This window comes from Gouania willdenowi, chromosome 6 (assembly GCF_900634775.1).
Source record: "Gouania willdenowi chromosome 6, fGouWil2.1, whole genome shotgun sequence".
Taxonomy (NCBI): Eukaryota; Metazoa; Chordata; class Actinopteri; order Blenniiformes; family Gobiesocidae; genus Gouania; species Gouania willdenowi.
In genome coordinates, this window is record NC_041049.1 from 54620408 (window position 1) to 54635370 (window position 14963).

Here is a 14963-nt window from a genome sequence, read left to right on the forward strand (position 1 = left end):
GTTTTGAACATTACATGTGGGATGTGGAGTCCCGTAGATGGATGGTAAAAATGGTAAATGAACTTGATTTTATATAGCACTTTATCACCACACTGAAACAGTTTCAAAGCGCTTTACATATCAGCTCATTCACCCAATCACTCTCACATTCACACACCAGTGGGACAGGACTGCCATGCAAGGCGCTAGTCGACCACTGGGAGCAACTTAGGGTTCAGTGTCTTGCCCAAGGACACTTCGACACATAGGCAGGTACTGGGATCGAACCCCCAACCTCACGATCAGAAGACGACCCACTACCACCTACCATCCGTGGCGGATGCATCAAACTTTTTTTTTTACTTCATTCTTACTGTGATTTCTTGTGTCTCCTTCTTCTGCTGTTTTCAAAGACTGAAAGATCGTGTTGTTTGTACGCTCACTTTTATTTTGAAAGGCTTCCAGTAGTAATGTAACGATTAATCGTAAGGCAGTTAAAAATCGATTCATAGGTATCAAGGTTCACATCGATGCTGTGAAAAATGAATCGCAGTACTTTTTTTAACCAGCAGAGGGCGAGTGTAGGCGGCGGGCGAAATCTGCTAATACTTTCTTTCTGGCCGCCTTCTACTCTTAAACATATTCATAAATGATTACTTACCCCTTTAGCACCGAAAGAATTTCTGTAATATTACACGAATATCTCTATAAAAGTCACGTTTTTCTATTAGCTCTGTCTGCTAGCATAGCATCTCTTCTTCACTGCAAGATATCGGCATGCCAACCGACCACTGGGTTACCAGCGCCCTCTGCTGGTTCAAACAAATATCTGCCCTAAATACAGTAAAATGACTTTTTTTTTTTTTTTTTTTGTAAGTCCAATTGTTAAGGCACAAAATACATTTTCAGTTGCACTTTTAAAAAGAAAAAAGAACTATTATGCAGTTTTGTATTGTTTACTATAGAACCAGAATTTTAAAAATAAGCTTCTTCATTTGTATTATTCCTTTATTTATTTCATTCAAGATTCACTTTTAGTTAAATTGCATTGTTTTGAATAGTTTATCAAGGGATTCTTTTGACAATGAAAAATTGTACAGTATTTTCCCAAAAAAAATAAAGGGATATTTTTCAGTCATTTATATACAGTCCCATTTTGTAAAATAAATCGTGAGAGAATCGTATCGTGAACCCAGTATCGTGAATCGAATCGTATCGGGAGTTGAGTGAATCGTTACATCCCTAGCTTCCAGTCATCGCAAAGCAAACACAGAAATCATAGTAACAATATACACATACGACAAATCCCCAACAAATAAAGTGTACTCCACGACCCTGAAAAACAGGAACAAGTGGGTCTGAAAATGGATGGATGGATGAAAAAAAAGTGTGTAGTCACATAGAAAGCAAAAGCTACGTACTGTCCGGTGCATTTGCTTTTATTTTGAAAGTCTCAATTGAGTTCTATAGCGGTCTGCAGACACATACTGTAAATCATACTAACAATATACACATACAATAAATCCCCAAGAAATGAAGTATATCCACATAAGAAACGAAAACTACATACTTTCCGGTGCAGTCGATTTTATTTTGAAAGCGGAGGATGGATCACAACAGTGGAGGGAACATCTCAGTGCAGGTCTGCAGCCAGACCCCTCTCAAAAGATGTGACAATGGAGGATATTTATTTTGGGGCTTACACAGAAAGATCCGAATTCAACCAAAAGTGAATTTCACACTGAGTGAGAGGATATTACGGGGAATACTGGGAACAAACTAGAAAAAAATATATCAAGTGAATCCTTGCATCTGTCTACGAGAATGTAATGTGCAAAAACGTTCCAACAATGTCAATAAACCGAGGGTCAACAGTCAAATACTCTTTGATTCACTGATCTATGAGGCAAATTATGTCTTTAGCTGATGAAAAAGAAAAGTCTCGAGCAGCTGTAAAATAGTCTTCAGTCCACTTTTGATGTCTACTTTACGGGAGGTGAAATAAAAAATATACTATTAAGCTATCAAAATAAAACCCATATCAAACTTTTTTATATTTTCTAACACCTGATACTTCATCTTGTTCATTTGCTGGTAATTGTCGCCCTCTCAGTAACCATTAACCATCAGTGGTCATAATGGCAAAGCACATAAGTGCATTTTAATGCAAACAAATGATAATTGCACAGATGTATACATGCAGATTGGGAGCAGAGAATGTGTTTTTTTTTTTTTTTTTATCGTTTTAAATTGCAGTTTGTGCCCTAATGTGTTATAAGTCTCCCTTTCTCAAATCACTTGAGATATTATTCTAAAAACCCAGACTGTGGCAACTCAATAAAGTTTGTAAAGCAGAAACTTTTATTATACAATCGCCAAAAGGCCACCAAGACCATTATTGCATTATCGTGAGGAGGTAGAAAATGTTGTTCAGTGGAGTAAGGAAAAAAGCTTGCTTTAGAACACTAAAAAACATGTGAACTTGTTATTGACTTTTGTCACAAAAGGAATCAGTTGCCTATTACTATCCATGATTCTGATGTGCAGATTGTTGAGAAATGTGAATGTGCTCTAAGCACGCAGGAACATGACGTATAGGGATGTGAATCTTTGGGTGTCTCACGATTCAATTCAAAATCGATTCTCGTTTGAAGCAATTCTCGATTCAAATGAGTCTTGATTCATAAATTGATATAATGCATAGTGCGTTAAGGCAAATTATGACATCAAAACATTACAGTTTGTGTAAGATCGTTTTAAATAAACTGATTCCAATGATGTAATCACACAAAGGCAAACTTAAGACAAAGGGCAACATTTGTTCAAGCTAAACAAAAACACACACACACACACTCACTCCTTGTGCTGTCTATGTATTGAAAGTTGGGGTCGCTGTTGTTTCCCGGTGTGTTATATAAATCACAGCCGATCGCAGTAAATGTTAGCATGAGCATATACACACTGCTTTGTGCCTCTCTGCACCTCCTACTGTGTCCCACGTAACCTAGCATTCAAGTTGAAAATAACATGTGATATGGAAGTGTATAATGCACCCCATAATCATGTTTAGCCAGCTGATAAATTTAAACTTTAGTGTCTTTAAATAGGTTTATATATATATATATATATATATATATATATATATATATATTTTTTTTTTTTTTCCAGGCTACCTGTGAGCAGCTGTAAACTGTGGGGTGTTGTGACCGTCAGAAGTGGGCCACCAGTTGACAATGATGAGAAATAATGCTTTGTTGAGTTAAAATATATTTAAATAAAACTCTTCTCACAACATCACTACATTTACGTGGATTTACAACAATTCTGTTGCAAGTCAATAAGGGCTCGTAGCGTCTGTTTAGCTGAATACATGAGTGTGCTGTGATTAAAACTGTGATGGGATTGCCGAATTTATAAGGTGTGGGACACTTGTGGGACACATAATAGGTCCATGAAAGTGCGCAGCATAAATCTCTATGTGTAGAACATGTCTTCTGCATGATGTTCAAGTGTGTTTACATCATTTCACTTGCTTAACTTGAACCACCGACACATTCAAGTCGATGTACAACAATGAAATCACATCTCATAATCATGTTTAGTCAGAGGTACGTGTTATTCACTCTACAGTGACACTACCTGTGGCCAGATGAAACCTGTGGCATGTTGTGACTGTCTTTTTTTTTTTCAACTGTCAGAAGTAGATCACCAGTTGAACCAAAACAAAGTCAGAGTTCTGGACTGTGAAGGCACCACACTGAAGTTTGGCTCCAGAGATTGTTTAAAAAAAGTTTTTAGATAATTTGTGAACAAAAAAATCATGGAGATAGCTTCTCCGTGTGAAAATTCAGATAAACGCGTTCACAAGTTAACATGGAAACACTGTGTTTCCCCTGCAACCTCCAGTATGTACACGAGTTAGAGGTAGGATTAGTGTGCTGACAGCTGATCAGTGGCTGAGTGGTTAATGCAGAGGACGTACAGTATATGGATTTAGTTTTTCTCATTAACTCAGGATCGATTCCTTGTGGAAGCGACTTTATTCATTTTTATGAGACAGATCATATAAGTGTTCATTATTTTGTTGTTTCATCACTTTATACAGGATGTAGATTTGGGTTGAAGAAGTGCGAGACACGTAACTTCCTGTTTACATCAGCACTTTGCATCGAGAAGTCCGGTGTTATAAATGTGACGCGTCCGCACACAGAGCTGCAAACACAATCACACAATAATACTTTAAACAGTTGTACAATGTAAACAAAAGCTACCCGGCATCGACGAGGGCAGCTTTGCACCCTGGTCCTTTTTGACCACAACTGCAGCAGCAACTTAAACTATAAACACCTGTACTTCCGCATTCAGAACGCCGCAAACAGAAATATCATTGCATCCTTATGCCAAACGTGGAAATGATGCATGCATATCGGCCATTCTTGGGCCTGACACTTTCTCGTGACTTGAATAGGAGCTCTAATACCAGTAAGCAAGACCACGCCTCTTCTTTTTATGGAAGTTTTGTGAATTTACTCAAAATGCTAAGATTCTTTTAAACTTCTACTTTTGCGTAATTGAGAGTCTTAACCAATTGTATTATTGTGTGGTTTGATAATCTCACTTTGAAAGAAAAAAAGACGTGGTTCGCTCAGCCAGCAGGAACATTGGCTGTACTGTGCCTCTACGAGAGGCCACACATAAAGCTAGAACTCCTAAATCTAGCTTTAGAATTTGTTAGTGACGCCTCAGGCCACACTGCCACGGCCATTTTTGAAATGCTTCCTTCAGGGAAAAGGTATCGCTCTATCAAATGTTCTACTGCTTGCCATTCCAACAGTTTCTTTAATGACTCTAAACAAGGCACTTTAATTTTGTATGGACTTTTTATTGTTAAGTGTTTTACCTTATTTTATGTGGCATTGTTTGTTTGTTTGTTTGTTTGTTTGTTTTTCTGTAGTGTAATGTCCTTTTAAAAATGTTGACAGTGCACTTTGAGCTGCTTGCACATTTTTTCCAATGTGGTTTTTATACTGCAAATGGCTAATAAACTGAACTGAACTAAAGACCAGGCTTATACTGTACACAAGCAAACTTTTTGTCAAGGTTTATTTAACAGAGGAGTCCCTTTCTCTGTGAAACTATAAGCCCCAGCTTTCCCAGCAGATATGCCTCTGGTACTGGGCACGAGGTCAAGTTACTGTATAACTGGAAAGGGAAAACAACTCTACGAAACGCTTCAAACTTTTCAAAGGTGAGGTTCAGGTTCACTCAGCTGTGCTACATGTTCAGAAAAAATTTGGAAATATCTTCAAATGCTGAAGAATTCCTCCCACACAGAAAAAATAGTTAGAGTTAAAGCAATGACAGAAGATGTCCTGGTGAACCTGCTGAGTGCTGCATAACAACTGGAACGCAGTCGAGTAAATCTTTTTAATCCTGATTGGAAAAACTATTACTTTAGGAACTTGATTAAAGTTTACTTTATAACATTTGTTGCCATGTAAAAGTAATCAATGTCGATTTACTTAACCTTCTCTACTATATTAAAGAGAGTTTTAACCAAACAAACTATATATTATACACCACAGGTACATAATGTATGGCAGCCCAAAAGTCATTCTGCTGAAAAACAACATTATGAAATAAAAAGGCCATTGTGGAAAAGGACATTATGAAATAAAAATTGACTTTGTAAAAAAAGTTCATTTTATTTTATGAAATCTTGGAAAATAAATAAAAAGTAATTATTTTAAAAAGTATGATATTGTTAAAATAACCATTATGGAATATTTAATTATAATTAAATAATAATTATTAGATATTAAAGAATAATAAAACTTATTACATAATAATATTACCTTATTTAACAATTTAATGGCCATATTATTTATTTGTCCGTAATGAAGGGGTAAAGATTCATTTAGGCTGACCACTTTCTTGATAAGGTATCACTTTTATTGGTTGGTTTATCGTACTAAAATGTAATTTTCTGAGGAGTTATGTGTAATTGGGAGATGAAACAGAACCCCACAGTTCTCACAAAGGAGAGAACTGTCTGTAAGTGTGTTTTGTTTTAATCGTGTTACTTGGTTTGAATGACAATAAAAGATTGTGAGCAGAACAGAGTGGTGCTGCAAAGAGAAAGTAACATACATAATACATAGAGAGCACAATGCAATCAAGTTTATTGCAATACATAATACATCCTTGGTTAAAATGTGTGCGGTCCACAAAGTCAAAACACAAAACTGACTCCAAAAATCCACAAAAGGACAACAAAATCCACAAAAATGAGAGAAAAATATACAAAACGACAACCAAAATATACATAACAACAAAAATCCACAAAATGACAAATAATACACAAAACAGCAACATAAATAAACAAAAATGTGATTTTAATACAAAATGACAACATTATTCCACAAAACAACATTCAAAAATAAAAAAAAATTACTCCAAATACACACAAAACAAGCACAAAAGTATACAGAATGACAGAAAAATACACAAAAGAATTTAAAAAAAACAAACAAAACTACAACAAAACAAATAAAGCTCTAGTTATTTCCTGTATTCATGCTGACTTTGGCCATTATTCTAAATGCTGACATGAGTCAACATGAGACATTATTATCAAAGCCATCAGTGTCTGAGAACATTAAGAAAAGTATGCCAAGAAATTTTTGTTCCAAATTGTGCATGTGTGATACTGTAACAGGGAGTCCGGACACATGAAAAGAGCATCTTGTTTTCTATGGTAGGGTCATGATATACTTTTCAGTTTGTGAGGTAGTTCTGTGTACCTGATCAGAATGAATGGATCAAGCCTTTTGGTTGATAGACCGACTGCCATATTTTAGAGCATTTGCTTGTTTCTAAACCTGCCTTTCAACACCTCTAGTATATGGTGATAGCATGTAGCCTGTACAGTGGTATGATTTGAAGTACTGTATGCCTGCAGCTTTTATTAGTATTTAATACATCTTTCTAACAAGCCCCTCACGTGGCACTTTGTGCATTTGGCCTATCTGCTAACACATTTAGCAAGAAGTATCTAATGAACACCGCCGTGTGGCTAAGGTAACTCAGGAGGTGACGGTTTATGTCATGACTTTGCAGGTAGCAGTAATTGAACAACTGAACAGCTGATCTTCAACTGAGCTTTATGCAAGATATAGCGGTTTCTTGTGTCAATGTCATTTCACAGTGCAAATATTAGCTAAGAGGAATGAATGACCCGTTTGAGTCATTTCTGTTAACAGATGCAGCCGCATGACTTACAGATATGATATATGACCTCATCTGACAATTCGCTCCAGCACCAGCAAGTTTAGAAATGCACCATTATCACTGTGATGATATGGCTTGCAGCCAAAATCTCAGGTTTTGTCCTTCTGTCAGTCGTTGAGGAGCATATATGATGCATATATTTTTTCTTTAAAATATCTTTAATTTTATATGAAAAGAAAAAACGCTGTTAAAATTTTGGTCAATGGTGTGAGAGGCAGAAGTTTACACTTTGTCCACAGCCTATTGCTTCTCTGAAACGTTGGGATTCGCAGCCAAGATAACAACTAATGAGCCTTGTCGGCTTCCCACCTCTATTTTATGTTCACTGTCAGAACTTTGGCTCTCCAAAGAATAAAAAACCATGTGTCTGTACTTTCGTTTTCACAAATACTAACTAAAGATTGACTGCGCAGACATTCAATAACTGCCGACGAGGGCAGTGCTATGTCACAGGTAGTGACAGGGAGCCTTATTGTTGTAAAGAGCATGAACTCATTGCACAAAGCTTGGTTGTATTACATCAGATATCAGACAAAACAACAACTGTGCATCACTACCGGCCCTCCGTGAAGAAATCAACATGTCGCTGCCCATGCCCTGCTGACAAAGCAGTTACTTAGCACCCTTGACCACTAGATAATGACTCATGAGAAACGTTACCCAACAAGTTTGTTTCATAAAGCTTGTGATTTAAGTTCAATTAAGGTTGCCCATCATCATTTAAAATCTCCACACAAAAGCCCAAGCTGGTATTTTTTTTCTGAAAATCACCAGAATAGGCCTTTCAGTGCACACTAAAGGGAAGTATATAGTACAGAAAGAGAAAATCAACGCCATTAATTTCAGTTACATGACGACTCATTCTTTTCAGACATCAGAAAAAGCATTTGACATGTAAATGCTAATTATTCCTGTCTTAAAGAGTAACTAAACCTCAAAACCTTTATTCTGCTGAATAAAAATGTATTTGAATATGAAGTAGTGCTGTTGACTGAACTTAGTCCAACTCTCAACCTTTTAGTCCATTATTTCAAATTGGCATGTTATTGTAAAATGTCAGAGTGACTGCCTTCTTTGGGTTGAAACCCAGCTATTACAATTGATTTGTGCTATTGGCTGAGAACAAGATCATGTGACGTTTTGAGATCATCTTGAGTCACAAACAAGCACTGTTAGCCCCTCCCCTTTTATAAAACATTAGCACCTGTGGGCTCTACTATCTGTGGTGAGTAGGTTTGATTGAGAGAATAGTGAATTGAGAGGTATATAGTTACCATAGCATAGATTGTTCATCGGAGATTTTCTGGTATCGACTGGGCGTGTCTTAAGTGCTCCAGGAGCCCCACCCATAATCAAGGGATTTTATTAAATTCTCCTCCGAGTGGCAGATCAGGAGAAAGCGCTGGAGCCATGACCTAGTGCATCTTACACCAGCTTACAACTAGAAAAAACATTTTCTGAAGAAAATGCACATGAGAACGCAACCATTGTTTCCTTTTAAATGCATTACACAGCATTTGAAGAACCATGGAGGTGGTGCTACTGCTTCAGATATTAAGTGACATACATTTCAGAGCTGCTCCAGGTGAAGCGAACCCTACCTTCTGTCGAATCTCTTCCTCCATTTTAATTGGAGAGCCCAGCTCTGCGACCTGACGAACTCCCTCGCTGGCATAGCCGCCATATTCCCACAGCACATAGCCTCTGGAGTGGGACCCGCCGATCAAAGCTGACCAGTGGTTGGCTCGTCCTGGAAATGAGGGAGACCTTGTTTTGTTTTGTTTATCCTATTACCAGCACCTGCAGCTTTGTGTCAACGTGTGTAATAGCATAGAAATCGCAACAAAGAAAAACTATTTCACTTCAGTTGCATTCCACTGTCTTTTTTATCAGGTTCTTTCTACTTTTCATATTTTGATGCTTACCACAAGCATGAATTTGGCTTGATTTGAAGTACAGGAAACACAAAATTACAAAATAAAATGTAAATCTAAAGCTTTCCAATGGGCCATCTTGTTTCGTACTAGGGGTGTTGAAAAAAATCGATTGAGCGATATATCGCGATATTACTTTGCACGATTCTCGGATCGATTCTAAATGCATCCATATCATTTTTTTTTTATATATATATCTATATATATATATATATATATATATATATATATATATATATATATATATATATATTTTTTTTTTTTTGTTCTTATTTATTTGATTTTTTTAACCTTTATTTAACCAGGAAAGTATTTTGCACTGCAGGAGACATTGTAACTGCACAAAGAAGTGCTGAAACCTGGACATGTTGACCAGCTTGTGTTTTTTCAAAAAGATCTAAAAAGAAAGAACTAACTTTCAGCATTTATTTTTTTGTTCTAGGCATATACCTCAGTTAAGCTGCACTAAAGTCAAAGTTGGTTTAAAAGCCACAGGCAGATTGTATGTTATTTTTTTATTTTAAGTTGTTGGCACATGGTATGCTAAAGCCAATGTTTTGAGTGTAAAATATGCCAATAAAATATATTTTATACATAATGTTCTCGTGAAGGTGTACACATTTACAGATTTGATGTTTCTTAAGTCATATATTTTTTTAAAAAATCGCAATAATCGCCTAATACTTTGATATCGGGATATATTGTATCATATCGTATCGTGACCTATCTATCGAGATACATATCGTATCGCCAGATGCCAGGCAATAAACACTCCTATTTCGTGCTAATGTAGCTTCCTATGCATTGCCTACTATGTACTGTACAATAAAAGAAGACTTTTAATATTTTCACTGAAAACTCACTTGGATAGTCTTTCGGATGCACTTTTTCGGACCAGTTTCCAAAAAAGGTGAGTCTGTACTTTGCTGTTCCACAGGCGCAGCACTGATCGGGAGGGGCTTCAGTGGCTTCACCAAACACACGCTCTACAAAGACACAAGATGTCACCACAACACACGGACGTGATCTTCAGCTTAAGTTTTCAATTTCAGAAGCGAGAGCACATCTCTGAAGCTCAGTCACATCTACATAAGTGACGGAATGATTAACTACAACTTCAATCACAGTTACACTCCAGGTTTGACACAGACTGGTTAATGTTCAATCTCAGCTTCGCCCAATGAGCAGCAAAGACAGTTCAAGGGGATCCCATGAATATTTATGAAATGCCAAATGGTTCTCGAGGAATCTCATTTAATGTCTACGTTAAAGCAAAATGAGTCACACATTCAAAGCACTTAACTTATGTCAGCAAATTGAAACATATGCAGATACTGGCGTAATAGTCTTGACAAATGGATTATGTTAAAGAGAGGACATTTTTGTGACAGTGGAAGTCCAGACAAGATTATTGACTGCTACATACCAGCTTCTTTCTTTCTTTGGCTTTAAAGGAGTCTTAATCAACTATTTACAATGTCATGAATGTCCAAACACCAGGTACCCACATCATTATTAGGGCCCGAGCACCAAAGTGGTGCAAGGGCACTAATGTTCCTGTCAGGATTTTTTATTATTATTCCGGTTACAGGCAGTTTACTTGGATTTAAGCTGTAGTTTGTTGATGCAATTTTGGGATTCGTTAGCGCCAACTAGAGTTAACTTTTCAGTGGTTTAAAATAGCTGGATGGTATTCGATAGGTATACTAGACTAGCAAAAATGTAATTTGGAACTATAACGTAAAAGTCTGCAATTATTATTTTTAGTTGTTTAAGATGGGAACAGTATCAGCCTTGCTCTCCTCAACTAATGCCACAGTTCATCACTCCTCATTTCCAGCCGACACAGTGCTTTCCTTCCAATTGGAAAATAGCATGGCTTTAATCGATTTAGGGGTTATCATATTTTAAAGTTAGTTCAGTGACCAAATATGGACAATTTAGCTCAAGTAGAATGCCGATTTAAGGCAGGTAAACAAGCACTTTCAACATTAGTGTACCCCTTTGCACTTTCACATATGTAAAGTATGAAAAGCCAAAAACAATATTCAAGCAATAAGTGACAGATATCAGTCCCTGCATGATCTATTGTACACTCAAATTTATATGATTTTGTGACCAATTTGTATCTAACTTAGAGGAAATCTGCAAGAATTTGCAAAATTGGGAGATTTTCAGCAATATGAGATTCAAACCAACCATTATGTGATATAAGCATAGGGAAACTGTGAGCCACTGCAAATATTTTAGAATTTTATTGAATTTGTCTATTTGGAGGAGCTGAAATATCTACAACTGAATTAGTAAGATATACAATTATTCATGTTTTTTTTGTTATTTTTCCTGCGAGCCAAATTAGACGCTCTCATGGCATGTTTCAATTGGCAGTATCGGCTCTACACGGCTCTGCACTCCTTGCTTTCGGGACCCGATGCTGTTGTTCAGGACCGTTTCCGTTGAGCACCAAGCTGACACGCGAAACTGCAAGACACCACGGATTGCAGTTTCATGCTGCTATCCACACAAGATTGCCAACAAAAGTCAATGGTGGCAAAATGCTTCCTCTCTGTGCGTGAGTTGATGACTCTACATTGTGACCCATACACTGTCTGCTTTGAGCCTACGTCACATTTTCAGACCAGGGCTGCATTTTTTGGAACTTCAACAAAGGAGGTACTAAAAAAGGCAGCACCAGGTACCACGGAGGAGGTACTTTTTCCCAGTGAAAACGGGAAAAAAAAGAGTAGAGCCGATACCGCCATTGGAAACGCACCATTAAGGGCCAGATTTGGCCCCCAGGCCTTGAGTAATATGTGAGGCTATAAGTACTAGCGCCAGGTCCACATAAAGGCACTAGACAGTGCTACACATATTGTGTATTGTATTATTAAAGTATTGTTTTAATGGCTCTCATTGAAAAGGCAGACGATAACGCATGCCATGTCCGCCTTGACATTAATGAAACCTACTGGATGTAATAAGCACACTTTAAAGCCACTTGCATTAGTTCATAAAAAGTGCTACTAGTGACTAAAAGATCAGTGAAGTGTCCAAATTGCCCAATGAAGTGAATAAGTGTGTGTTTCTAAAGTGATACACAACCAATCACATGGATGCACTATAGAAAAACATTAGAATGTAGGAAAAAAAAGTCAATAATTCTTTTCTCTGAGTAAATTTATGTTGTTTATCAAGAATGTATAAATGCAAGGGGGGAGCTGTCTTCAAGAAAAAAGAATACTTTAAGTGCTGGTCAGGAAACATTGTTAGAACACCATAGTGATGACCATTCATGAATGGAACGATGAGCAACAAAGACGGAATAGGACTGGCTACAGGCAGCTGTCATTACCTTTCTCACACAGTCGAAGTGTGAGAGAGCCTTCGTCCTGGAAATAGATGATTCTCTTCTGGACAATGCTGGCCCTGGAGACACAGAGAGAGTGGTTAGGGAGAAAGCCAGGGAGAAAAATTGAGACAAGAAAATGGAGAGAAGCTTGTATTGCGAAAGGACGGCATTAGATGGCTAATGCAAGGTTGTTGTTTTTTTTTTTTTTTCCTTCCATTCTCTGATCCAAGTAATCCTCCCCAGAGTAGAAGGTAATGGGTTCCCTCAGGTTTTATAATAAGCACACACCTTTTTACAAGCACAATATTCCCTTCTGCAAACCTCTCAACACAATCAGTCAGCTACAGTATGAAAAACATCAGAGAAATGCCAACGGACATGAAGAAAAGAGAGCAGGAATTACAGTTCACAAAGCAATAATGGGCTTTACAACAACTTTAGTGCATAATTTGGCTTTAAGACTTGAATTTGGCTGAAAACTAAACTAACCCTGTGAAAATAACAAAAAAAAAAAAAAACATTCCTATTCCAACTCAATACTACCAGTTCTTCACACTCCATAGTAGAGCTGTAAATCTTTGCCCGATCCTGACCCATTGAAGACGTGCCTCTGGCACAAGAATAAATTATAATAAAAAACGTAATGACTCGTACTCAAAACCACGCTAAACGAAACCAAGATTTGCTCGAGACCACAGTGCATCAAGACTTTCTGGAGTCGAGACTGAGTCAAGACCAGGGCCAAGACAAGCCGAGACCAAAACAAGACTAAGACCATAAAAAATCAGTTTTCAAAACCATGTCAAGGTTGAACAGTCAATCTTTAATTCTAGTGAACTCTTAAATACATTTGCACACAAAAACAAGGTGTCTCCAACTCTTTTAAAGCACAACATGCAAAAATCACAACTATTGACAAATTTCCATCCATCTATCCATTTTCTTGGCCCCTTATTCCTGTTTTCAGGGTCCAGCTCTCAATGGGCATTAGGCAGGGGTACATCCTGAATAGGCAGGGGTACATCCTGGACAGGGCGCCAGACCATCGCAGGGCAACACAGAGACACACAACCACTCACAATCACATTCACTCCTACGGGCAATTTTGAGACTCCAATCAACCTAACAGTCATGTTTTTGGATTGTGGGAGGAAGTCGGAATACCTGAAGGAAACACGCAGCACGGGGGGAACGTGCAAACTCCACATAGAAAGGACCAAAGTGTCCACCTCAGGACCACTGATAAGTCCAGTATTATTTTAAACGTCTGAAAATAAGATAATTTTTCAGGCGAAAGAGGCCTGAAGGTATTTCTGACTAGAAATAAGATGGACTGATGTCTGAGTGTTTCCAGGTGTCTGACACATAAGGTACTGGAACAGATTTCCAGGGAGACAGAACAATAAGTGAGCTAAAGCTAAACGTTTTAAGTCAATTTACAACATGAATTAATTAGGTACAGGTCCAAGTGTTTCACCTTATTGTCACAATAATGAAGTTGAGGAATAGCAGATCAGTGCTGGTCCCGACTGGTCTTGATGGAAAATCCCAAGTCCGGCCAGTCCGAGACCAAGACAATACCAAGTAAAAATGCTCCCAAAACCAAGACCGGTCTCAGCTATTATGACATTACTGTTTTGGAGCCTACAGAGAGGTCAAAATTAACCAAATTAGGCAAGCCCTCGTAATGCCTCATTGCAGTCCAACTATTTACTGTTTAACATTGTGGGAGAGTATCCATTAATCTGTTTGCATTGACAATTAAAGCCATATTTCTTAACTCAACTACACAACTACTGGTAAATAACCAACGTTAAAGGCTTTGAAAAGGCTTTGAAAAGCTGTACAAGAAAACCAAATTCTTTGTCAAAAAGCATATTTTCCTCACAGCAGCGTGCTCTTCAGAGTCTCCTCTTTATGATATACAGAGACATAAAACTGAATGAAAGTGAGCTGAACAACTCTGACACCAAAGACAAAGGAGAGACTGCGACATTAAGTAGGAGTTATTTGTTATATTGCTTCTATAAATTGTATGGACTGAATGGTGCATTACAGCCTGCAACATGGGTTGATTGCTTAGGCATAAAATGTAAAAACAAAAGTGAAATATACTGACAATTAATCGTTGGTTCAAACACATTTCAGTTTGTTCTTAAAGGTAAAACTGAAAAATCGAGGTGATAATAGGCATTGAAACTCAGAGAGTCGTGTATAGCAATGCATCCAACATTGGTGCTGGATTTAGCTTGGTTTGGGTCTATTATTTGTCCAATACAAGTTAAGATGGAAATGTTGAACTCTTCGAAAAAAAGTATTTATAAAGATGTAAAAAACAAAATGGTAGGTTTTTTACTTCTATCTGTGTTTTCTTTTTTTTTTTTGTAGTAGTAGAAACTTCATTTGTCTCC

The 14963-nt window shown here is 37.4% G+C and overlaps 1 protein-coding gene across 1 annotated transcript in view; it reads right to left on the reverse strand.

Annotated features, from left to right (window-relative positions):
- Positions 1–14963, reverse strand: part of spon1b (spondin 1b) — a 98460-nt gene that overhangs the window by 63506 nt on the left and 19991 nt on the right. Inside the window, exons 4-6 of the mRNA XM_028450051.1 lie at positions 12556–12629; positions 10067–10189; positions 8871–9019 (exon numbers count right to left, since the gene is read on the reverse strand). Of these exons, the coding sequence (XP_028305852.1) occupies positions 8871–9019; positions 10067–10189; positions 12556–12629 (346 nt within the window). The remainder of the gene's footprint in view (positions 1–8870; positions 9020–10066; positions 10190–12555; positions 12630–14963) is intronic.